The 27,380-nt window shown below is 35.4% G+C and overlaps 1 protein-coding gene and 2 non-coding genes across 3 annotated transcripts in view; 1 reads left to right on the forward strand and 2 right to left on the reverse strand.

Annotated features, from left to right (window-relative positions):
- Positions 1 to 27,380, reverse strand: part of LOC128986271 (uncharacterized) — a 165,881-nt gene that overhangs the window by 136,219 nt on the left and 2,282 nt on the right. The window contains exons 3-5 of the mRNA XM_054406542.1: positions 26,278 to 26,389; positions 25,244 to 25,613; positions 14,439 to 14,475 (exon numbers count right to left, since the gene is read on the reverse strand). Of these exons, the coding sequence (XP_054262517.1) occupies positions 14,439 to 14,475; positions 25,244 to 25,613; positions 26,278 to 26,389 (519 nt within the window). The remainder of the gene's footprint in view (positions 1 to 14,438; positions 14,476 to 25,243; positions 25,614 to 26,277; positions 26,390 to 27,380) is intronic.
- Trnat-cgu (transfer RNA threonine (anticodon CGU)) lies at positions 9,598 to 9,669 on the forward strand. The gene has a single exon. It is a non-coding gene; the product is annotated as a tRNA-Thr (tRNA).
- Positions 16,196 to 16,268, reverse strand: Trnaf-gaa (transfer RNA phenylalanine (anticodon GAA)). Its single transcript has one exon. It is a non-coding gene; the product is annotated as a tRNA-Phe (tRNA).

Below are 27,380 nucleotides of genomic sequence, written 5' to 3' on the forward strand. Positions count from 1 at the left end.
GAATCACTTTAAGTAGCCTGTCTATTTTTACACAATAATTTTCAACTCTACAAAGTAACAAAAATGCAAATTTTAAATGGAGTTGAAAGAAGTTATTCAGAAAGAAAAACGATAGGAAATTATACAAACAGATTAATCTGAACAAACCAAAATAATTTACGTCCAAGAACTAATTATAACAGTTACCATAATTATGATACCTTTTAATTTTAAAAGTCCACAAATGTCATAAGAGGTTTACTTTGGAGACTGACGTCATTTGAATCTGACCTTTACCTTGAAATCGTGGGAGGTTGTCCAAGTTGAGGCTTGGCATTTAAACATCGTGTTTTAAATAGGCCAATTTTACAAGAGTTCAGAGCTCAAATTAGAAGAGAAAATAGTGTCGGAATCGGGGGTAATCTTTCTTCAATTCCACATATAAAAGTAATAAGGACAATATTTTTATTCACTGGAATCAATTTTCCCATCCTTTTAAGCAAGCAAATAAAATATCGGCTACTCAGTATTAACACGACTGTATTGATACAACAAAACTGCGTTATATCGTTAACTAATTTGTTTTTTGTGACAAAATGTTAATTTTAAAAGTTGTTCTTAACCTTACTTTTCAATGATATAGTGGTGGTGTCTTTTTGACAGGGATGCATCAATATGGCTAGAGCTTTAAGGGGGGGATTTGGGTTATCTAATGGGTTTTATGGAGTTAGTCAACTTAAAAATAAAAAATAAATATATTAGAAACCACCAGGAGGCATCAAAGTTTAGTACGTAGTCAAAATTTAATGAAAATCGAACCGTAGTCTCTGGCTCTATAATAAATCTCTGTACTCACCCATACACACACACACACACACACACACACTTAAACATAATGTTATTTATTATTTCGTTGAAAAAAAATGATTACGTAAGGATAAAATAGTATAATTAATCATTATAATAATTTGCGATCTAACTAGTTATTTTTAGGAAATCCCAAGACCACTACAACTGAAATTGGATATCAAATATCTTGTTATATTCACATTCAAAGCTACTACACATAAGTAGTGATTACTCTCACGACAATTGAAGAGATTGCATTGCAATTTTTGGACAAGCGTTAAGTAAAGATTTTCGCGACCATAGTGTTAAGATATTCGACCTTACTTGAGTCACATTTTGTGAGAATGTCACAGATGTAAGGGCAAGGAAAGCACGTGTTCAAATATCATCAGACTCGACACACAATGACTCAACCTCTGTTGAACTTGGATGAACTGCTTTGGGCTTGAGCATGAACATCTTGGCCATGTGCAAATTATGTACGAAGTTGAAATAAAAATATCACGATATCTTCTTAAGTATACAGTCTTTAGCACTTAATTTTGGCGTTGCACAAACTTATTCACGAAATTCTTGTTAAGAACGGGGTAACGAAATATCATCATGACTCTGGAATCCAAATCACGTGCAGAAAACCAAATCAAATAAACTTTATTTGCACACAGAAATATTTACATAATAACGTAAACAATTCCTTAATCACATCAATCACTGTTAGCAAATATGAGCTAAAAGTAAGTAGTTGAAATAAAATTCTACATACAGCGGTTGAATATGTTTGGAAGTGATAATGACGTCACGAAGGAAATAATCTCAAGGAATAAGTAATTTAAAAAAAAATAATGGCCTGGTTAGTGTTGAATATGCAAAATCCGTAAACTAGGCACTTTCACTTAAGAATTGCTGTATTTTACAACACAGTGTTTGTTTTAATCAAAAAAATTTTATTGAGTTAAAGTTGGCAATAATATTGCATTAGCTAAGTCATGATACGTACAGTTTTTGGCAATACAATCTCCTAATTCAAACTTCCATAAGAGTTTCATCCAGTGATTCCGGTAATCATCCCAGATCTTTAGGAAAATGTGTTTCACCCATAGTGTTTTCTAGACAATTGGTAACCCAGACTTAAAAAATGGCCTTGTCAGCATCATAATCAGCTCCATCCTGCGATTAAGCTGCAGAATCGTATCCTGGACCTTCAGAAGGAGCTTTTCATTGCGGAAGCCGCGAGATGACAAATTACTGTGGCACACGACAAAGAGGAAACGATTGGTAGACAGAGAGCAACCTAGCGGACCTGACCAATCAATACAGACCTCAAACTGTACAAGAGGGTTGAAGCCTGGTTGTACAGTGTTTGTACTAAAAATTTGTTGAATTTCTGGAATTTTACTATGAAAATCGTCGTTTTAACAAGTTAGCAGATTGAAAGTCCCTACTCCCTATGTATCTTAATAGCAGTCCAGCAACTGACTTACTCATTGTCACACAAGTCTAGCCATCTATCATCGTTGTTTCAATTAGTGATGAGGCGAATGCCATTTGATTGAGGCGATCGAGTGAAAGTGGGCTATAAAATTAGGCCTACATAGTATCTAACGGTTGCTATAAATAGCTTTGGGCTTTCCCATAGGTAACAAACTGGTGATGATGTCTTTTTGCAATAAAAATGCCTTTTCAAGGAGAGGGCCAACATTTATAAAAATTTGCCTCGTTCAAATAAAGATGATGTAAACAAGAATTTTGTATGTATGTAAACTCGCAATCATTAAACTAACCTATCCTTACATGTGCCACTTCCCACTTCTCATCCCAATCTAACCTCATTTAAACCACCATGGTGATAAAGGATGAAAAATAGATGTTGCGTTCACCTCATCACGGTTTTTAAATTTAAAGAAGTGTCGCCTATTAAAAATTTACCTTATTCAAATGAAATCAACTGACGTGGTTATTTAAATTTACAGTAGTATAATTCAATGTTGACAAGTTTAGCTTTTGTTGTCTGTGGTTTCGATTTTTGGTGGTAGACTATTTCAAACAAGCAATTCGCCCGGTTTTGGATTTGAAAATGACCAACATTTTTTTACAAAAAGATCAAAATTGAAACTAGCCTTTATACGCTAGATAGACCATAGTGAAAGTTTAGAAAAGCTACGTAGCGGGGTGGAATCTTGGAATCTGTATTGTTTATAGCTAAAACATACAAGAACTTAATTAAAGTTTTAAGGTTAGGACCATAAAAACTAAAACCTTCTCATTTACAAATAACCGTACACATTTTCTTAATTTGTCTTTCTCCACGGTTCTTGAAGCAGAAAAACGAGGCAGCAAGAATAAGATGTAATGGAAACTGGAGGGTAGTGAAGGGTTGGGAGGGGGGAGGGAGGAGCGCGGGAAACACACGTAGCCGTAGCAGTGAGCTCATACGGCTACGTCACTAGTCCTTGAACCCAGCTGTGCTGTGACAAACAGCAGTGGTGGGGGGCGACGTTGCCAAGTCGAACCGTCAATACAAGCGCTGCAACGTCGCTCTGCACGCGCCACGCCGATAACTAATTAGACACGTGACCTACAACGTGACAAAAATAACTTGGCCAGTCTGCAGCCAATTAGCTATCATTATTTTTGTAAAATTAGATACAGTAACCACTAACACGTTATTTTAGATATGTAGGTATGGAAATGGAATTCAGATAACCTAATTGAGGTACCTAATAAGGAAATGTAAACAAAATAATTATCTATCACTAAATTAATTAAATTCTTTTGATATTTGACAGTTGCAGGTTGTTTTTCCATTCTCCTATACTTGATTAAAGCACCTTGGAAGTCTATATTACTAAGAACGCCTATTATCATTGGATATATAACAGAGTGTTTAACTGTATATTCAATGCTATTATGTAGGAAGAACGGTTTCTTACTCGAGCTTCCCCCCCCACACATCTTCAAATCCTGTTTATGATAGGTAAAGGTTGGTTTAGGTTAGGTCAGAACCGAGGCATAACCTAAAACCTCAATTATCCATAGTGTATTGTTACAGGTAGCTTATAATAACAGAAAATGTCTATGTCTATCGCTCCGAAAACCAGGGAACGAACCATTATTGCCACTGAACTATCTATTATCAACCTATCATCCCTATCACTGATCTTCGTCACACACATTTACCAACAGAAAAAGCAACCATAACCATAAAAAGGCCAAAACCAAGCAGGACGGGATAATTCATATGTTTCAATCAGTATTTAACAGACCTGCATTGACGCTTTCGATAACAACAGATCTAGGATAAAATTTAACGTCAAAGATCAAAACTGATTCACAATTAATTTTAATACATACCATACCGACCACCCTATTTACTATATTTTTCAATACTGCAACTACATTTTGACAAACTTTTATCGTAGAATAAATGAACACTTGCTATTTTATTTACTGTGCTATTCTTTATTTCGGTAAGAAAAGAATAATGAACTGCCTGATTTGACTCAAAAATTGGACACGCAGTTGTTAACAAATTTGGAAGCCAAAAACATCTAAATTCTAGTGTAAACTGTTTTGGACAGTTAGAACACAGATTCGACAGTGCAGTGGCAGTGTGCAGTTGCAGTATTCACCACACGGTTGACGAGAGCTGCCCTGGGAAGCAATCACGCCGCCAACGCCCGTATATTCCGGGTAGGCTTTGTCTGCAGTACACCAGTGTGTTGAACAATGAAACTGCTTCTCTGCAGGCGCTACGTTCAATTTTCTCCTATTCTCTCTATACAATAGTGTAAAGCATTGTGTTCGTAATAATTTTGGGGTTAACAGTGCTGTAGTTTTCGCGAACAATTTTAAATTGTTCTTGAATTTTTTTGCCATCAAGGTAATCTATTGATGCTATTTGTCAATAGAAATAGTTTTTTTTTTACACTAATTATTGGTCAACAATGACAGTAGTGAACCAATTTAAAAATGCAAGTTGAGTTACTGTATGATATTTCGAATAAAAGTTTAATTAATGGCCACCGCTGAACAACCTGTTAACTTTCAAACCATCTTTTTAGATCCTTATTCAATGGCACTTCACTTTCAACTCCCCTTCCAAAAAGTGTTCAAGTTACGATTGATTCATATTTCCATAGAAGAAAGTTAATGGCTTTTATTTTTACTTTAGGAAACCTTATTCTCACGACCCTCAAAGTATGTAGTCACTAGCTGTAACCCGCGGGCTTTGCCCCGTTTAACTTCTTCATTTTCAAGATTATCTCGTTCGCATGGCTCATTCACGTCCTGGTTGAAGTTTGTTCGCTACGCTCACTTGCCTTCAAGTTAGCTCGTTCGCTACGCTAACTCGCCTCCAGGTTGAAGTTCGTTCGCTACGCTCACTCACCTTTTCGTTGCAAATTAGCTGTTGTCATAATTGTAAAAGAAATAATAGTGCTGCACCCTGTTGGTAATCCTTGTAACTTTAATGCTATTGAACATCACAGAACATAACCAACTTGTTTAATTGAAACGGCTGTTAAGATTCAATAATTCCATTTCTCATAAGGTTAACATGGGAAACTCCAGAGCCACTGGGGCGGAGCCCGAAAGGATTTTTGAAATAAAAATATGCCTATATGTTAATCGGGAATGTGAGCTATCATCATGCCAAATTTCAGCCCAATCCGACCAGTATTTTTCACGTTCACTTGTCACAAACATACATCCATACATCCATACATCTAAACTTTCTCATTTATAATATTAGTAAGATATTGTACCTTATATTCTACCACCCTAGCTAAGTTTTAAAAGCATCCCTGAGCTAACTTCCCCCTCCATGGTTAAATTTACGTTCTTCCCTTGACTATACCAACCAGCTACTCGGATTGTGTACGTAGAAGCATGACAATAGATAGCACTACCATCCTAATGTTATGATGTAGCCAGTTTTTAATACATACTTAGGTCGTTGGATTGCATCCACACCGACCGAGTGCGCTTTGCATTGTCGATTACGCTAACTTTTCAATTAAGCAAAACTAAAATTTAAACCAAGATCTGAAGTCCCAATTTGTACCTGGCTAGAACTTTAGGCTTACCCTGAACTCAACCGGCCCTCTTGGTAATATTAAATCAACGTCCTACCCTCCCCCCGACCACGTACTTTGATTATGTACAAAACGCGACCCAGACATATTTCAACCACCAACGCTGTCTACCAATGTACATGTGTTATGCATCAGCTGTGGTGGGTTTCAGAGGGGTTTATGCAGTTCTTTACCACAACCGTGGGTTGACGTTGACACCTACCAGAGTCTGTGGTTGAAGCATTGGTGTGGAAAAACGGCCAAAAGTTGCGACTTCCGGTGGCGACGGCCGCCATATCCGGCGGATACTGTGGGTCGACGTCGCGTCGTCCGTCCGCGGTGACCAGGGTCGGCCCACGGAGGATGTCTGGACTCTGGAACTATAGGTTTGGTTGGTCCCAAACTGAACAGGAGTCCTTGATCAGACTTGACCAAAGAAACAGCTGTTCTTAGTTGGTCCATGTCACAAAGATGACCGAGACGATGGCGTCGTCCTGTAATCCAGCTGAGGTCGCAATACTCCCTGGTGTGGATTAACACTCGCACTAGTGAGTACTACGACTATCCGCAGTACTATCCTGATAAATAGACCAATTAGTTATTACCAAAGCAAAAATGTGGTTCGGATTCCACAATAAACTGTAGGTCCCTTAGTGGCCATTAGCTGTATGAACTAATTATCAGCTGTGTCAGACTGTCAACTGTCAGATACTGTATTTGCGAAGGTTTATCTATAATTGTTTTGCCAGCATATCTGAAAAAATTCAAATCAACTGCTGTTCTAAGTAAAATGTCGGCCTTAGTCACTAACAAGACTACAAGATCGTACCACTCATCCTATACTCTTCCTTCAATCATATTTTGGTTAAAATACGCACATAATGGCGTCACCATCTTAAATAATTGATAATTGATCGTCTCACTCCATTCAACGTTCACTCACTCATATTAAGTTTTGAAATTCACAGATGTGCGTCGCTGTGCAACGTATAATTAGTGTATTATGTATCTTGTACTGTAAATACCAACAATGATATGTCCGAAGATCCAATGGTCATGAATAAAAACCACATACGTAAATAATTAAAACAGTAAACACCACATAGTATTTGTAAACCTAATAAACTTAATGCTGCTTTACGTTATACTGTACCACATTGGAAATTGATTCGATGTAAACTTAATTTGAATTAAATGAAGAATTTCCAGACAACCTAAAACTACTAGCAGGAATAGATCAAATTGAAAAAAATCACATTTACGTTTATAAACGACTAAAACAGATTGTTTGATACAGGATAAACATATTAAATGAAATAATACTTTTCTCACAGATTAAAAACAATCCACAATGTCATTAACATACAGAATTAGCTAAATTCTACCAACCACATTATATTCAGAGCCAGCTGGTTATCTCAGGGATATTTCAAAGATTTACATTTTCTCGTCGCCCCTCCCAAACACAAACGGTATGCAAATATCCCCGGGTCGGGAAGTGGCTTTCCCCGGGAAATTGGAGGAAATGGAAACCGCGGCAAAAGCTGCGTACGTCAAATTAACACCCACGATCTGGTGTTATTTCATCTCAGGTCTGATTAAAGGGATTTCCCAGTGGTGGCCATTTTGGATTTTTATTTATGATAATTTGGAACTCACACACTAAGCTTTCTAAGGTTTGTCTCTCGTATGAACTAAAAGTGTGCATTTAAGGTTAAACAACATTGTCAGTAGTGCACTAATAAATGTAATGTATCTAGTACTATTGGGTTGGTTACCTTTGACGTTTTCAATAATAGATTACTAGTTATGGAGTATTATAGTCCATTTAAAATCTCACAAAATAATTAAATACTCCCGCCACAGCAAACCTGCTGACTAAGCGATTTTCCATTTGTCTGAATTGATTTTCAATTAAATCTATTTAAATAACATTAGGTTTAATGAGTACCTAGGTTTGCTGCTACAAGAATTTTTTTAGTAAAATATAAAATAGCTTAGTATAAAATAAATAAATTTGCCAAGTTTAATTAAAATATATCCACAAACAAGCAAATTACAACATTTTACAATATTCTCCATAAGAATAACATGGGAATTTTAAATTTACAATTTTTTTTAAATTCCATTATTACCAATAACCGTACAAAAACACTTTGATATACTAAATTATTTGTTTTTTTTTTAGCTCTTTAAAAAGATTTAAGGAGAAATTGGGAAATTTTGTGTTTTGAGGGTCAAAAATGAGAAACCCCACTTTTTACCCCATGCCCATGCTGGTTCGCGAACTCATTCAAGTTTATCTCGCCTTACACCTTTAAACCAAATTTAATCAAAATCGGACAAAAATTACGACCCTTGTGACTTTTACGAACCTAGCAAGTCCTTAATCGCAAAGAACACGATTCCGATTCCATATTCCATAACTCTCCATGAAATCAATTTAGCATCCCCGATTTGCCATACTGTAGGCCTACTATAACTATTGCCTCCCATTCCCATATTCCACGTTTTCCCAAGTTCTCTGTGGACATGTTATGGCACATAATAACGTAATAGCAAGAAGGGGAGATGGGGAGGTATTACAACATTACAGCACAATAGCAGAGTTCAAGGGCGTAGTTTTTGCAGACAGGCTGTAAACTGCGTCTGGACCATCTACCCACCATTACATACTTTACAGCCCATTACTGTGCACCTGACAGCAGTCTGCTATCAGCATGACCCGGCACGATAGCATGACGGCATGGCAGCATAGCAACCAACATAGCGATGACCAATATACAGTAACAACATGGTAATCGGAAACAGTTTGAAAATGACGAGAATAAAATAGAAAAACTATTTGAGGTGAAGTCGGTTTAGTCTATAGAAACGTAGTGGAGTAGACTACTCATTTATGTAGCCAAAATAACAATCCTTTGCCTTTCCAGCGATGGGTATTTTATTCATTACTATATTGAATTTGTATCGTTACATAAGCGTCTGCAAAAGCCAAATTTTCTGTCTAAATGTAGTTTTGAAAATAAATTACAACATAACAATTATTATACACCCTCGATTTAGCTGATGATTATACAGACCGTTACAAATTGTGAACTTTATCAAGGCCTAAATATAAAAAAAAAAAAACAATTACAATGATTATATTTCAGAAATTATTCGCCTCATTCAGTACCATTCAGTATTTTCAAAAGAAAAACTTGTAGATCAGCAAAAGGACATTTAAAGTTTAATAATTTTAGAGAGTTTTTCCAATAAATCAAAACTTGTACGATGAAAATAATTAAATAATTAAAATAAATAACTGAGCGCAGCTTTGGATTGGAAAACGAATTCTAGTGTAAGATTCGCCTGTAAACACTGCGCTTGGCGTTTCCAATATTTCGTGTTCCTTTTTTACTGACAAAGGAAATTTAACTACATATTTACGATTTTATTCGAAGGAGTTGGAACCTGAAAACCGCATGCCTAATTTCAATGTGGTCGAAGATTCAAACAAAACACATTGGTAAAGATAAGCGTTTAAACAAATATTTTAGCAAGTTATCATGTAAATATGTCTTATCGTAATCCAACTTGCATTTAAAATACAGATTGTCTCGATGAATACAAAACGAAGTCGTTTACTGCACGAACATAAACAGCATCCAGCTGATATTAGAGATGAGCGGCTAGCACGGCCCAGCCGACACGAGCCTCCTTAGCTCAGTGGCAGAGCACTGGTCTCGTAAACCAGGGGTCGTGAGTTCAAACCTCACAGGAGGCAGAATATATTTTATTTGCCAATTTCTTGCTGGGCGAACGTAATTTGCCAGCAGATTTCGCACCACGGATAAATAAATTGTGTAGTCTTATGAAAAGTAAATATTTTCGGTTTTGATTTTGCCATTATTTATTTTTTTTTAATACACCGACTGTATGTATCGAATTTAAAGTAACATAGACAAATATTTATTCTATTTTTTTGTATCACAGTAGGCCTACTATGCATCTAACGAGGAAAATATATTATAATGAATTAGGATTTTATACTCTAATTTAGAAAAGAAATTACATTTAATCAGTCTAAGTTTGTAATCGAATAGTGACTGGATTTTTTAATGAATTGTGTAAAGTATTTAACAAATTGCATTAACACAATTGAATACATAACCCACGCTTAAACGTGCGAATACTGTACGCATACATTATGAATTTTGTGCTAATATTCAATCTAAAACACAATTTGAATAATTCTCTGGAAAAAAATACAAGTTTTATAAATCAATTTGGTTTATAAAACCAAACAAACTTCGAGCTCCAGTGTGGACGAGCCGGCGAACAAAACAAAACTCGAGCTAGGGAGGGGAGGAGGTCGGTCGACGGCTAGCTCCGCCATTTTGTTTGGAGAGAATGTTTGCTAGAGTTCGCTGTCAGAGCAATAAACTTCTCAATGTTTGCCGCCAGTCTGAGTCAGTTACTAGCCAGAGACGTTTGTGTCGTGAGTATTTAGTGTTTCCTAGTGAGTTTATTTACTTCTATCATTAAAGTATTATATTGTCTGTGCTTCTGTCATCTTAATTAACATGAGCAAAGAATTTTGGAATCGGGAAAACACTGTTAAGTTGATACAATTGTACGAATCTCACAAGTTGTTGTGGGACAACGGAAACAGTGATTACAGAGACAAGTGTAAACGAAAGGACGCTTATGCGGGTATTGCTGCTGAGTTGGGAGTGAACGTGGAGGATGTCAACAAGAAACTTGAAAGCCTAATGGTGCAATACAGAAGAGAGAGAAGATCAGGAACCGGGACGTCTGAACGAAAGGTGTGGTGGGGTCTTCCTTATTTTAAATTTCTAATCGACAAATATTCAAGATCATCTATGCCTAATATGAATATGACCCAACAAGCTATTGTGGAATTCGCAGAACCGTTGAGTGACAATGGATCTGGTTTCTCAAGTGACACCCCATCACCAATGGGTTCTACAAGTTCAATAAGCAGTAGGCCTAAACTTTTCACACCGAAACAAGACAGAAATTCCAAGCGTGGTGCCAAGAGGAGGCGAACGGATGACGCGTTTCATCTAGTGGAGACTTGCTACGACGACATCCAACAGGAGCAGAAACTGACAAAGGATGATCACTCAGTGTACGTAGAGTATGTTGCCAGTCGGATTCGAAAAATAAAAAATCCAATGATCCAGTGTATGGTGAAAAATAAAATCGACAACGTTATTTTTGAAGCAGAAATGGAAGATTTAAAAGAACAAGGAAACAAACTGTAAGCACATCGATGACATGCCATTGACATTTCACTGAAGAGGAAAAGAGCTAAATTTACAATATGTTGGTGGTATTTCTTCCGTTGTCCTAAAGTGATTCATCTCATTTGGAAAATGTTTAATTATTTGTTTGTAAGTGTTAGATGAAATATAGTTGTTCCCAAGGTAAGATGTATTTTTTTATTTAACCTAATCAGCATAGCCTAGCTCTGTTATGTCACATAACTAGGAAATGTCACATAAAGGATATGTGAGCACGAGACCTTGACCTAATTCAATTCTTACTACGAATACGATAGATAGAAATGTCATAATGACAACTAGGTATACGGTAGGTGGAACTTTTTTAGGTTTAGTGCAAACATGTTTAAATAATTGTAGCCTCTATTATGACGTCCGAAGCATCAAACTCTTAATAAAAAAAAGTAGAATTATAATCGTTATATTGAATAATGTTTAGCAAAAAACTTGATACAATACACATTTCTAAGATTACCTACCACTTTTTACTTAACTAGTTTGTTTATAACCTTGGCCAAACCGACAAGAGCAGCATTTTCTTGGGACAAATACTTTACCCCACTGGACCTAAGCATTACGTGACATGCTGGCGCTTATTCAAAAATATCAAATTACATACGAGTACTATACTACATGACCACCCCATCTATAACGGGAGTTACAACAGTCTCCCTTGAAGAACCAGTCGGATGTCGTAACACCCACATTTCGTAACGTCAGGGCCTCGCCCCGGCCAACCCTTACTGGGGAGGCATTGTTTGTAACAGCTGGGCACAGCTTTCGGCATCAGCTGTTATCCCCCCCCCCCCCCACATGGACAATAACAACAATACTCCAGACCGAGGAAGTCCAGACAAGAAGCTTTGTGCTCTCCCTAGGTTGTAAAAACCAGTATTTCAACGAGATGACGAAACGCGTAGTTTTACGTGCGTTGAGTAACCCTGTGAAGGAACCAGACACGGACTGATTGGTAATAGATGCTGCTGCACGAAAATGAGTCCATAGGATCATAGATGAAAATAATTAAATATAGACCGACAGCCGTGTTGTGATTAGCATAGGTTCCGGCGTCCACCGCTGGAAGCGCCGTGTGGTTACGTAGCACGTACGCATTACTACACGGCACTCCCAGCAGTGGACGCCAGTACCTATGCTAACTACAGCACAGCTGTCGGTCTATATTAAATTCTTTTTGTCTATAGTATTCATTTAGATGTTTTTTCGGAGCTCTGTTGCATGCAGATCCGTGTAAAGAAATGTGGATATTGAAATTAGTATTTTTTCTGTCGACTGAGTGTTATAATTAACTTTTTGATATATATATTCCATTTTGATTACCTTAAACAAGATAATAGGATTTTTACTTGTATGAACTGCCAAAGGTAAACGCACAGGGACAGGGATACAGCTGGAAGTAAACAAAAACTAAACAATTTTTAACTGAGTTGAGAAATGGTGGCATATAAGTTAGCATAAAATATCATTGATTCAATCATTTTCTTCACTAAAACAAACTGCGGCATACGAGAATAACTGGAAGTCAAACTGTACGAATTTTAACTAATCCATTTGTGTTGTAAAATGATAGTGTGTACAGATATTAATTACATTATATTAAGGATAAATAATACGCCAATACATTGCACTTTGCCAATTTTTCAACAAATCTCAGAAATAAAAACACTAAAACCCAGGTACTAAAACACTAACACTGTAGATATGTAAACTATGACATGCAAACATATTAAAATATAATCATAATCCATTCTACTGAGACCTATAGACCTACAGACCTGAGACCTATTAACCGTATTCAAACATATTAGGGAAAAACTAACAAATGAAAACAATTTTGCAAAAAACCGGGCTATGTAAAAAATCACTTTCATATCAATGAACCGGGCCGCGTAGTATTGACCAGGAGATCCCCTCATCTATTATCCTTCAGGGTTCAAGGGTCCGCTACAATACCACAATGGAGCCTAGGGCTTCGCCCCGCTATCTCCAGCTACTAGGGCAGATGTTGGAGGTGGCGGATCAGCGAATAACAGTCTATGATCCCAAGACACCTGGTGTGACGTCACCACCCTCGGTGACTGACACTATCTATTACGTACTATAAGGCACTCCCAGCGGTGGACGCCAGAACCTATGCTAACAGCACGATAAGATAAGATATTTATCTTCTTGAACGCGCGAAAACCACGGTCAATATTTCAACTGCCCAAAGAAATACTGAGTATTAAACGTAGGTAGTAAGTTTTCCCTTGGCGAAATTAGCTGCGATATTGGTACAGGTAACCCAAAACAGTTTGACGATTTAACAAATCAATTGGGTTTTACATAACTTCAATTATTGAAACATTGTAGAAACACTTTACTTTAAAAATTCAATCATTGCCACGGACACTTTGTACCATTCAAAACTACCTATATAGGTGGAGGAAGTACAAATTATAGACTGAAAAGGAAGAGGTGAACTGTCATGTTTTGAAAAGTTTAGTAAAGTAACACTACGTCCCACTCGCTTTTAAAGTTTATTAAATGAGCTAATGGAGTACTATGTATGTATAGCTTACCTTAAACTCACCTTCGTTTGCAGTTTCAGCACAAATTGTTCATTTTTTGACTTCACTGTTGTTTTTTCGAGAACTATAAACTATACAAACTTATGTAGCGTCTAGTTCAACAAAAAAATTCTACGTATTTCACATAGCAGAACGAGACAAAGTTCAGCTTGTAGACCTCAAACAAAGGTAACTTATTTTCTCACAGTATACTCAAAGCAAGTCGACATTGTGCAAATGAAGCAGAAGAGTCATATTGGAGACCAAACTAGTTTGGTATACAATAATGCCGATGGTTTAAAAATTAAAATTACCGATTTAATTTTACTGTAAACGCTAGTTAAATTAGTTTATGCACGTACAAAACATAACACAAGTATCATAAGACTTCTTAGTGAAAATAGTATTTCCAAGTTTCACGAAAGTGTTGACGATTCAACTACTGTACTTTATTTGAAGACTTATCCTCTCTTTCTGGATTTCAAACAAAATTCGCAGTCATAACGATCAACGACGAAGTTGTTGATTTTAACGAGGTCTTACGAGACGTTAAAAAGCTTCATTCGAACTTTAATTACAACGATTTACATAAGCTTGAATCCACTTTTGTCTACAACCACCTTTAATTAAAGAAACATGTTTAAATACAAAATTATAAACAATATTCGGTCGATCCCTACCTTTTCAATGTACCACTGCGACTATCCTCCACACGACCTGAAAAAAACACAATTGCATTTTTTCATAGAAAAAAGATCAATTTGTAGGTGCAGTTTTATGATGAGATGTTAAGGAAATTTAATGCGGACGTGTTGATAGGTGAAAGAGTTTTTGTTGCATCTGTAGGGTTGCTTAGGATACTTAAAACAGTTATACAGGGTGTTCATAAAGATGCGTCACAAATTTGAGGGGCTGATAGTGCTAATCAATCTAACCAAAAAAGTTCCATACAAACATAAGTTGAAAAAAATCGTTTAGCCGCTAGCCGCCATTTTGTATTTTTTTACAAACCCGTTTATGAAGTTCAACAACAGTTTATGAGTTTCAAGAATTATTCAAGCTACGGAAACCAAACTTTGCACATAAATTAACTGTGTCAAAAGGCAATTAAAAATATAATTATGTAATTTTCTTATAAAATAACAAAGTTACGTCCATTTAAAATCTTTTAACTTAAATTACTAAAATATGGCTAAAACATTTTAAAACTTTAATTTGGCATTTTCAATTTCCTATTAACCGATACAAGTTCAAAAAGATCGAATAAAAAAATAGCAGAAATATCATGTTTTTTAGTTGTAACATTAATTATAGTCAATGGTTGTCAGTAAAATGAGGGAAACCTGACTAGATTAGCCTTTTTCTAGCCCATTTTACAAAATCGTGATATTTCAGCTATTTTTTATTAGATTTTTTACAACTAATATAATTTAAATATATAATTACGCTAAGAATATTGGTGTTTATTTATTCTATGTTAATACCTTTTCTATAACAAAGAAAGAAACGTTCTCAATCTCAATAGCACATAACTGGTGTATTAGTTTGCCACTAGGCTGCAGCACATGTCAGAGGGACCTTTTAGTTCTACATCTCTCCACTATATGCCACTTGGCAGCACCTGTCAATCAACGTACGGCGTACGGCGATCGGCGAAATGCTGAAATAGTACTTTTGATAGTTAGTTGTGTAATAAAATAGCTAAAGCTTAATATGCTTTCTACAAAACTAAAAAAATATCCAACAAAAATTGTTTCTTGTCAAATCATAATAAATACTGCTGACATTTCTGAACGGCAGTGGCATCGGTGAAAATTACTTTAAGTATTATAGATTTTATAATTCCCTACACAAATAGGCCTACTATGGACAAATGATAAATGTGGGGATTAAAGAAATGCTCACATAACATTTACGACGTTTCATATGGTTATTTTTTATTATCTGAATAACAAATTAATAAACTCTTATGTTAAGAGTCTTCCTTGGTGGAAGCCATGTTGGATTTCTTCCCCATAAGAACAATGTTAAACATTACATCATTTGTGGACACGTAACGGCGTTATTTGTTAAGATATAGCTTTGAAATTTATAATTTGTATTTTTAACATAATAGACTCGTGACTGAGGTTTTTGAATTTCGAAAATCCATTTTCATTTCCTTTCAATAATTAGCTTAATTTTAAGCTAATTAATAATCAATTATTCATTATAAAAATTAAAAATTGTGAAATAAAAAACGTCAATCTCTAGAGGACCGCAATTCCTTAAATTTAACTCCTTATCCATAATTATATGACAATTTGCTGATGAGATATTTGGACCCAAAGTTAACATTGTTCTTATGGGGAAGAAATCCAACATGGCTTCCACTAAGGAAGACTCTTAACAAAAAATTTAAGGAAATTAAATTTTTCTCTAAAGTACAAAAAGGCATTGCCGAAACCCGGGATCGAACCAGGGACCTTTAGATCTTCAGTCTAACGCTCTCCCAACTGAGCTATTTCGGCTGATGAGAGAAGACCGGAAATTGTAGCTGGAGGGTATAGTATGATGTACTTATCCATTTGGAGAACATCACAATGTTGTCGTGGGGGTGTCTTGCTGCTTGCTCGGTTGTTGTGTTGCTTGGTCGCTTGGTCTATGGTTGTGGTTAATTGGGTTTAATCATTAAAACAAAATTATAAACAGACAATTTATAATGTAACAAAAACAAACATTTTATTAATTACAAGCCATAGGCATGTCATCGCTGAAATGACAACTGTTTAATGTAAAAGTATGCAATTAAACAAAAACTATAGTGGCTTTTAGCTCAAGTGTAAAACAAATTATTGTAAAATCAAATTATCTACGGGTCAAGTCAAGATAGATATCATCCCTGTGTACACCAAATATTTTGTGTAAATAACAGTCTCGGTGTTCGCTTTATTTATTTACATTATCCTAATAATATTATAAGCGAGAAAGTTTGGATGTATGTATGGATGGATGGATGGATGTTTGTGACAAGTAAATGTGAAAAATACTGGTTGGATTGGGCTGAAATTTGGTGTGATGATAGCTCAAATTCCCGATTACTTATAAGGGTTATAACATTCTTATCTCAAAACTGAATTTCCCTTGTTGACCTTATGAGTAGGCCTATTCATGTTTAAAAAGGAATAAAATAATTTTGTCAACTGTTTCAACTACACAAGTTCTATGAAATTAAATAGCAATAAAAAGTTTACCAACAGGGTGCAGTTAGTAAAAACTTATTATTATTATTTTTTCTATTTATGACAACATCTAATTTTAACCAACTAGCAACAAAAAGCTGTAAAAATGAGAATTTCACTGTTTTATTGTTTAAGGGCAGTGGTAGAAGATTATGGCATGGCTATGGTATATGTGCTATACCGTAAATTAAAAGAACCAAATTTCTTAAACCATGTTTTCTCCCATTACTCTCCTAAAGGCAACAACATATAATTGTTTGTGAATAAATACTGGTTTACTAAAGTAGCTTTGGCCTTGTGGTTTTAAAATTAAAATTAAAAATAGGTTTCTATGATTGGAATTTAGCATGAAAAGGCATATTTTTAAGGTGTGTAAGTTAGTTTATAAGTTAAAACTTATAGTAGTAAGTTTCTTTGTGACTTATAGTAGTAGTTATAAGTTTAGTTCTTGGTAAAAACCGCTAAATTAGCGCTCCAACCCAGCTATTATTTAATAATTTTATACTACTTTTTGGAAATGTTAACAAAATTAGTGAAAAGCAGGCATCCCTTTGACCAATCTTGGCCCTAGATTTGTTTTTGATCAAAATTAAAATAGAAACTACTACTAGTGTTGGTGGTTTTCCTCATAAAGATGTGATTGACTATAAGCTTACAAAATAGACCTATTTAAACATTCAGCGGGGTTTTAGTTTAGACCACACTGAAGTATTGGGTTCTTCTTCATCCAAATTTTAATTTTTAATTGTAAATCAAATATTTCATGCAATTGATACATTAGCATTTTGTTTGAAAACAGTTTAACGTTTTAATATTTATTTATAGTTAAAAAGCTAATCATCGGCTGACTCCTAACTCTTTTGCCACTGGATAGGGTTCCATTACCCAGTTATCGAAACCAATCAAGATATTACTTTTCATCAGCATTGTCATGCATATTTTTGGTTAGCTTTTGGAAACGTGAAGAAACAGAAGTTTTACATATAGGTAGATGCTCCCTTTACTATCTACACTATGCGTGCTAGGATATAATATTTGAACCTCTTTTCCTTGGATCAACAGGTAGTATCTGGTTAAAATCTCTTCAACTTCCAAACAATATTTTTTCCGTCTATTGGAATTTATTATACCATTGTAATTAACTTACTTAATGAAAAAATATGTTGCCTGTTGTACAGAACTATTTCATCTTTCTTCCCAGGTATTTCTTAAGAGTAGGCCTAGTCGTTGAGGTTATTCGATACAAAATATAGATTAACAATTTTTTTTTTACTTTACAATATTTAACACTACAATAAACATCAAATTAAATAATTTACAAACAAAGTTAATCATCAACATATGTTTTGAAATAAAAACAAAGCAGAAGTGTTCCATTATCTTTAATCGTTGATTATTTTGTCAATGTGGTTATTTTAAGTTAAACGTCCCTTCAACACAACAAATCATTTTACTTACTATCAAATTTTCTGTTCATCATCATCCTTATTTCATCAATGTACAGATTGACACATGAAATTGTGTCAACATAAGTTTTCTTATCTAAATTGCTAAAACTAGTGATTTTACCAGAGCCGGATTTAGCATTTTTGCGCCCCTAGGCCCAAACAATTTTCCGCCCCCTAGTCTGGTCACAGTTACTTTCCTTCAAAACTTTATTAAAAACTACCTATATCATGCCCATAGGCCTAAGTTAATTGCTGGAATACCACTCCTCGCCGGAATCATTGTAAGTTTTTTTTATTGACTTGTTTAGCCTTAACAAAATGCCGTCTTAAACACTGTTAGCAATTTTATGCTTTTAATAAATGCTCACGTTTGTGGCCGTGGGACTGAAACAAAACAACTCAAACCACCGAGAATTCCTGAAAAAAACATGGCCATTGATTCAAATTCCAGGCCCAAACCCTGAACTCCATACAGTACGTGATACCATGGATTAAACATACTCCTTTAGTAGATTTGTAATAATTTTGGAATAGCTGAAAACAATTCTTGTTATTTAAGGAGTATGTTTTATCTATGTTTAAACCTAGTTTATCAAAAATAAAACGATCTAATCATCAACACAGGGGTGCCCACAAGGGGGGGCTGTGACGCAGACTGCGTCATTGAAATTCTTGGGGGGGGCTCAAAAAATTTGAATGGAGGGGGGGTGGCTAAAGCTAATTGCAACAGTGTTCAACGTGACGACAATCCAAAATATATTACGAAGTCGCCAGATAGAAAGTAGATTAATTAATGACAATAGTTATATCATTGAATTAAATTAGTTAAAATAGGATTTTAAGATGGCTTAGGATTCGTGTAGAAAGTTATTATTTAAGATTAGCAAGACGTGAGATCTAAGAGGGAGCGCACGGGATGGCTCAACTGCTGTGATAAAGATAACGCGTGGTACAGACACGTCCAGCTACACCGCGACTTAGCACAGAACGCTTTGTTGGCATAAAGCTCGTTAAAATACAATCAAGTAGCATAGGCTACAATACTTTACACTATTGTGTAGATACTCGATTACCTGAGTTAATAGGGTGAGGGGGGGAGGTAATGAAAAATACTGTTAATCCAATATAGTATAAAAACAGATGACAAACTCATTAAAACGCTGTAAACAGCCATTAACGTCACGATTTGCATTTTTATAAACGAAATTCAATATTGCACAATCATTATTATCGTGCAATAACATTAGTATTGTAAATTTCAAATCATTTATATTGGTTCAGTTTTACAAACGGCAACGTTTAAAATTGTAGCTAACTCAAACTCAACTAAAACATTGCATTGCTATAAATAACGTAAATATATTAAAGGAACCTTTAGAAAGTGTTATAAGGTACTGCTCATGATAGACGGATAGGCTACCGATAGGTGCTGTATCACAGCATAGGAATTGATACATAAGTAATAAAAAAGTGTAAAATTATATTTAGAGATAATTAAAACACTCTTAACAAAGAATGTAACGAGAAAAATCCTTTTATTCTTTTTCTTTGTTCTTATGTTCTTTAATAGAAAATATTTTCAATTCATACACTCATACACTAATTCAACAAGTCGCCATATTTAGGCCTACTCATTGGCCAATCACAGCCTTACTAAAGTTACCATGGTTTCTAATCACTCAATCACAGTTTACTAAGCATTATATCGTCATCATTCCCCAGCTGTTGTATCTGAAATCTGTTGTAACATAGCGCACAGCAGACAGAAGTGCAAAACGGAGCAGACGATTGACGATTGTTGGCGCAAGCGTTGTTTCCATTTCATTTCCATCAAAGGAGCTGTGATTTTTCTAAAGGGAGGGAGAGGGGATCGTTATATCGAGAAAGACGCTGACAATTCGTTAAGCAGAGGTTACGAACGTGATATGGATATTCTGGCAATAAAAAATTCCTTAAATTGAGGTGACTCTAGTACCCGTGATAAATCAACCCCGTTATGTAAGCCAAAGCCACACGTTTATTAATCTCACTTTGTTTTGGGTTTGCTTACAAACGTGATTGGAAATGGTTAGGGCCTACACAATATTCGTAAACAACATTTATGTAAACATATCAGTGACAGCTAGGAAAAGGAATCTTTATCAGAACAGCTGTTCGTAATTTCATACATGACGTGTTCTCTTAACAGATTATTAGTATTTCATAAATTAATGACGTATATAGTAAACATGGAGAAAATAAACTAGAAAAATCACACAAAATTGGGTTTTTGATCGTCCTTTATTTTATTTCCAAAATAGTGAGGCCATATTTTAATGGCTATGAGGACTCTCTCACCAATCCTGTGGATACAATTAAGCCATTAGAATCATAATCGGTACTCTAGTTTTCTTTAGAGTAGGCTGCATAAAATGCCTTCTGGGCCGTGACACACGGACATAAATTGAGATAAGTCATGTTTCAACTTCTTCAATGTATAAAACATAAATAACCCAAAATATGTATAATTCTGAGCAATGTACAGACAAAACTATAACTTAATTTATATAGATTAACTGGGTTTGAATTTTATATATCAAAAAAAAAATATATAAAACTTCTTTTTATAGTTTTACAAATAGTGCTGGGCGGGGGAATAATGTTTCTCATTTGTTGTGTACATCATTTATGGTTGTGGGGGGGGGGCTGTTGCTCAATTGGGTGGGGGGGGTGCGTCATGAGTCTAGGGGGGGATGGGCACCCCTGATCAACAATAGGTCGTCTCCTGTTTATATTACAAGAAATTAAAACACACATCCTAGAACTAACCCTAAAATAATAGAAACAAAATTACATTAAAACTAACATCCAGTATCACCAACATGAACTAGACATGAAAATATTTTGAATTAACAATGTCATAAGAAGTCGACTTGAGTTATATTTAATCTATGGTCGTACTGCATCTAGGTTATATTTCCAAAGCAAAACAGAGCAATATTCCGGCCAACCATACCGATCCTTAGGTCTGAGGAGAAAATGACGGCATTAATGGTGCTTTGGAGGGTATTGAATGTTTCTAAAATCTAATGCAAACTGAGATTAATATTTTTTCGTTAATTTTAAACGTAAATTCATCGTTGTTTTAATATTAAACACAACGTATTATACATTTTAACTTGATCCTGCAGATTGTTGTAAACTAATCAAAAGACTAGTTAATAACTTTTGTTTTGTGAAGTGAGGGTGGTAACAATGGCTAGCACGCATGCGCCCCTAACCACTATGATCAGTAGTGCCAAGCCCGAGCCTGAGCCAAAGAGCCAGCATAGTGGCCCAGTGCAGTGGCAATACGATGCGTACCCCTTGGGCGCTCGTCAACGTCAACACCCCTACAGCCTACTCCCGTATACAATGTTCGTTAGCAATTTTGTAACGAAATTGATGCGTAATTCTGAAAAATATTTTAAATTTCATAACAATAATTTCTTCTTATGAACTTCAGAAGTTTTTTTTTTTATTATGACTATTTATTTTTATTTTTAGATAGCCTATAAAAAAATTCCTCTTGGCTGTGCGCCCTCTGGGACCTTGCGCCCATAGGCCCGGGCCTACCGGGCCTATTGGGAAATCCGGCCCTGGATTTTACAGTAGTCCAAAATGGAAAAACAGTATGATTGAAAAGTACCAGAACAGTTTAATAGATTTTTTATCATTATAGATTAAACATTAAGACTTGATACATCATAAAATAGCCATAATTTGGTATTATTTGCTATGATAACTTTTTTATCCCTAAAGGAGGATGACCCATGAGGATTCAGACGAAATTCTTAAATAGCAGCATAGGTCAGCATAGGTCCAACTTGAAATTCAGAGCTTAACAAAATTCAAATCAGAATTTAAAAAATATCTAGTAGAGTTAAGTTTAGAGGACATAGACAGTTACCTAGACGGTGACAAAAATTAGTATTAAGCTGGTTATTCTTTGTATTAACCCTGACCTGTCCAATTCCTTAAGGCAATGGACTACGGACGGAGAGATCATGTATCATGTGTATCATGTCGAATGTGGTATCCTGAGGTCTTAGTTAGTAAAACACTTGCCGCAAACCCGAACTCAAAAGGACAATTGAGTAAAAAATGACAGCTGTTCAATGATGCATTGAATTTGCAATGCTATTCCAGTATACACTACCTCCTCAGAGGGGCGACTGCTAGACGTCAGAAGAAAATCATAAACGTAAGTTAGGTCGATATGCACTTTAAATTAAAGGTCTTAATTTGTAGAATACAATACAGCAAATTTGAGCTCAATAGAACTACTGAGAAACAAATAATGGCAGCCGTTCAAAGATTCAAAATGGCAGATTCAAGAGATATTTGAACTGCTGCCATTTTTGACTCAATTGTCCGCTTGAGGTCGGCTTCTCTGCAATGTGTTCTACTAAATAAGGCCTTTCATTTGATATCAAACACGACCTATGCTGCTTTTTAAGAATTTTGCCTGACTCCTCATGGGCCGCCCCCTCAAGGGATAAAAGAGTGATAGTAGCTTAAAAGAGTTGACATTTATGGCTATTATTGTATTGATGTACCTAGTATTGTTACTAGGTATATCTATAGTGGTAAAAAATATATTACACTGTTTCACTGTTAATCACACTGCAGGCCTATACAGGGTGATTATAAAAACGTTTCAGGACATTGGGATATTAATGAATCCTCATACTAAAAGAAAGAAAAAAAATTATGTGAAGTTATATCCGAAAATGAATATTTACCCAGATTATCGGCCATTTTGTTTTTATACATAAATATTTTTATCTTTGACGTTTTTCAACAAAAGATTATGCAACTTTGTATGCATGTTAAGGTAAAAGAGACCTATTGTGGGAAAAAAATGAAGTTGGTCCGATAAGAAATTTTAAAATGGCGGCCGTTTTAATTTTTATAACTTAAATAGCTCAAAAACAGCTAATTCTATGAAAAAATGTCTGAACACTTTTATTTAGCATTAAAAATTCCCTATCAAACGGCACCAAGATCCAGCAACTTAAGTCCATTGTGTAACACCTAAAGTAGGAAAACCTCTCCTCTCCTCCCAACTTCTAACTTTACTTTTTGGAAGTGAAGCTGCTTTTCCTGTCGAGTATTGCACTGAGACCCGATAAAGTGAGACTATTCTTCAGTTGCTTTAAAAAAAGCCCGGATTGTTAGAAACAAAACACTCGGGTTTGAGAAATAATACCTATTCGTTTATTTTGGTTAATTTAACTTACATGTTTTAGCTGAACGAATAACGTAAATAAACATTTCAAATTACTTGTAGAATAATATAGGCTAATAGATTGTTTTTATAAAAAAAATTTGGATAATGAGTGATTTGTATATTTTCCCCATGTAGTGGGTAAAAAGAGCTTTAAAATGACACCTCTGGGCCGTGACTAAGTTCCATCGACGAAAGTCACGACTCATTTCTGTATTCACGTTTTTGTATAGTGTACGTTTTTGCCGGTGTCGATGTTCTGAAGTCCCCAGTGAACAGACGTCTGCTCCAGGAGTTCTTCTTACTCCTGCCTTTCAATGTGCTGATTTTTTTGGAGGCTCTATGAATGGTAATGAGTATATATGTTTGATTCTATTTTCTATCCTCTCCAATCTTAATTTTATCCACAATAAACGTCAGTTTTATTTTTTTGTGAAATTTCGCTAATCTACGACGTTTAGTTAGGCTTGCCATATTAGTTTGATGGGGCCCCAGAGGAAAGCGAACACCTAACCGTCATGAGCGTCGGCGGAGAGACATTGTCCATCCTGGCCTACCTTTGGACTCTGGCCTCCTCTCCGCTCTGCTTCATTGCTCCTTCGGTGTCGTGTCCTTCGCCTGAACCGCCCATAAACCGCTGTCAACCGCAAGTTATTTGTCATATTTATTAATTGTTGTTTATTTTTTAAGCACAGTTTTTATCGTAAACGATTTATTCAAACTTGTTATTGAATTATCGTACTCATTTAAGGGGCCCCTAACTGCTTAATTTTTTTAGGGTTATAATTAATTTAATTTGAATGTTTATTGTTACAGTATTGTTATTGCTGTAGGCCTAATTGTTAATTTATTTTGAAGGTAAATTTTTTTAAATTTGATTTGAAAAGGAGATTTTGATAACCAAATAAATGCCTGTGAGCAGGTAGGATGGGTGAGAACCCTTTTTAATTAATTTTGCAAACTTATTGAATTCCATATGTATTTTTGTAATTGTTTTCAAATGTTTAATTACTAACAGCTGTTCCTCTCAAACGGTACGTTGTTCTTGAACCTTTTCACCACGGGTTTTCTTGTTGTTAGGTCAGGGCCGTCCGAAGGGGGGGGGGGGGCAACCGGGGCTAGCTGCCTTGGGCGCTGTGGCGCCGCGCAGCGGCTATTTGTATTAACACAGTATTAAAATATGCGAATGCGACTATTAGTGGGGGGGGAGGGGGCGCCACGACCACAATTGCTCCGGGCGCCGCCAACCCTAGGGACGGCCCTGTTTTAGGTAGGGATATGAGTCGCCCCTCCGCCTCTGTCCATGGGAACACGCTTCTAATTCGTTCCGTTGGTTGCGGGAGCGGGGGCGTGGTTCACCTCATTTATGGAAATTGAAGCATCTTAGGTGTATTTAGGCTAAATGTGAAGTAAAACAAGATATACAACTTTAGTGCAATGTGTTTTTAATTCATCAGCGAATACTATTTCGGTGTATACACACATGTGAAGTAAATTTACCTGGGTAAACTGTGCGCAATGTGCTGATTTATATATACTATAACAACGCAACTTAAATGTATACATACATGTAGAAGGCACTGAACTCCACATCTCAGGACAAGAGTCTTTCTTCTTATTCTCTTCAGGACACTTTGAGAGCCACTCGTCGAGCTCTTGTCGAATGTTTTGCAACAGTTCACTATTACCTAGGTCACCCTCACTAACACTATTATCCTTAGGAGTAAAATCTTCAGGGTTGTACGGAGGAAAATCACTGTCTAAAAACTTTTTCAATAAGTCTTTTACATTTTTTTCATCACCTTGCTCTCTAGCTGTGAAAGCTTTCCTTGTGGGTTTATTAAGCTCAACGTTCAGATTGGAAAATGTAGACGCTTTTTGTACTTTGGTATTTGCTTTCTTGTTTATATTGAGAGGGATCGAGATGGTTCCTGGTCCCTGTAAAAAAAGCAGTAAGTATTTTAATTTGTAAACAAATTTCCCAAATAAGGAATTAGTTTTTTCCATTCTGAAACACATTGTCATTTAAATTTAAATATCAAAAGTCTGTGGTTCTTATAAACAATTCATCAAGAGTCTAGTAAAAAGTTATATTTTTCCATCGAGTTACTGATCCGTTTGGATCAATTCTAACTTTTATATAAAATCAAAACAAAACTAGACTTCTTGTGATAAGTTTTTACACAATATCTGCCTATGATGAATCTTAAAAATCACTTAAATTATTTCCTACAGGCCGTTACACTCCTCCGTATCGTCTCGGACTACAGTCCAATAATGAGTTAATTGAAAATTAATTAGTAGGCTGTACAGTAAATCTTTAGGGCATCAAAAGCCAAATAAAAAATAGGTACACATTCTTAAATCAAAACAATAATTGATGTCTTAAAATACATTTCTCTAATAATATTTTTTCTTAATTTCCTTAAATTAGGGCTAATCTTAGGTCGGTTGCTATTCCTCAAAGTGTAGTACACTTAGGTACCGGTACGGTTGTGCTTGTACACTAGGCTACTCATTGTGAACAACTTAGTAACCTTTAACATTTTGAATGACATTCCTACTTGGACGAAATGAATATCAGGTGAGTATTGCCACTAACCTTCTTTGAGCTACGATTGAGTTTCTTCGGCTCTTCCCGAATATTTCTACTTCTGGACAAAGGATTTTCAACTTGAAATCCCATTTTTCTATTCCTTTTAACTAACATCGATCTGAAAAAAAAAAAAAAAAAAACATACGGCTATTACAAAAACAGAATTTTTTAAATAGAGGTGTGCAACAACTTGTGTGGTACCAGTAGTTTAAACGCAATCATCACATAGTTTTTATGATACAAGAATAAATTTAAGGCACGAGCATTGCCAAGTACCTTAAAAACGAGTGTCGTAATAACCAATTAAGCGAGTTGATTAATTTACTTACGACTGTTTTTTTATTCATAAAGTAAATAAACAATACGGTAATGTGAATTTTTTTTATTTTAAAAATGAAATTGAAATTGCTAGTTTGAAAACAATTTAATTAAATGTTTTAATAGCTATTTACCTTACAAGTGTAGTAAGAGCGTTTTTACATCATGCAGGTGAATGTTGTGCAACGAGCGGAAGCGAGTTGCATAATAACCTAAGTGATGTAAACACGCTCTTGCGTAACGTGTAACGTTCAAGATTTTACCTGACCCGACAATATGCAGGAGGTTACGAACAATATTTTTCAATATCCATTTCACTTATCTTCTAACAATTAAGATAAGTGTTTAAGTTTAATTTACAAACAAAAGCTAGGTTAGAAAAATTCTTCAAAACATAACAATAAAATTCAAGTGCACAGCTGATTTCTAGCGTTGAACGTTGTTGGCTCCATAGAGATATATTTTTTAAGTTAAGCACTCAATGCTATTTAAATGGGTTTCATTACATCACCGAGTGAGTTTTTTTTCAATTTTACATCACTCGAGTCGAGAAGTAAAGAAGTTGTATACACCACGCTTGAGATAGGGAAGTTTAACATGGTGAGTTAGGTAAAGAAATAAAAACAATAGTAGCCCATTACTTCTACAAGTCAAACAAAATCCAAATTGTCTTGACAATTGTTTAGAATAGAGTACAAAATTATAATTGAGAAATCATCCACCAAAAGCAGGTTTTAAATAGATTTAAATACATTAACTATTTAAAACCAACTATTAACTATTAACTATTT

Source organism: Macrosteles quadrilineatus, unplaced genomic scaffold, assembly GCF_028750875.1.
Source record: "Macrosteles quadrilineatus isolate MER2022 unplaced genomic scaffold, UCM_ALF_1.0 Scaffold_2__2_contigs__length_208266976, whole genome shotgun sequence".
NCBI lineage: Eukaryota > Metazoa > Arthropoda > Insecta > Hemiptera > Cicadellidae > Macrosteles > Macrosteles quadrilineatus.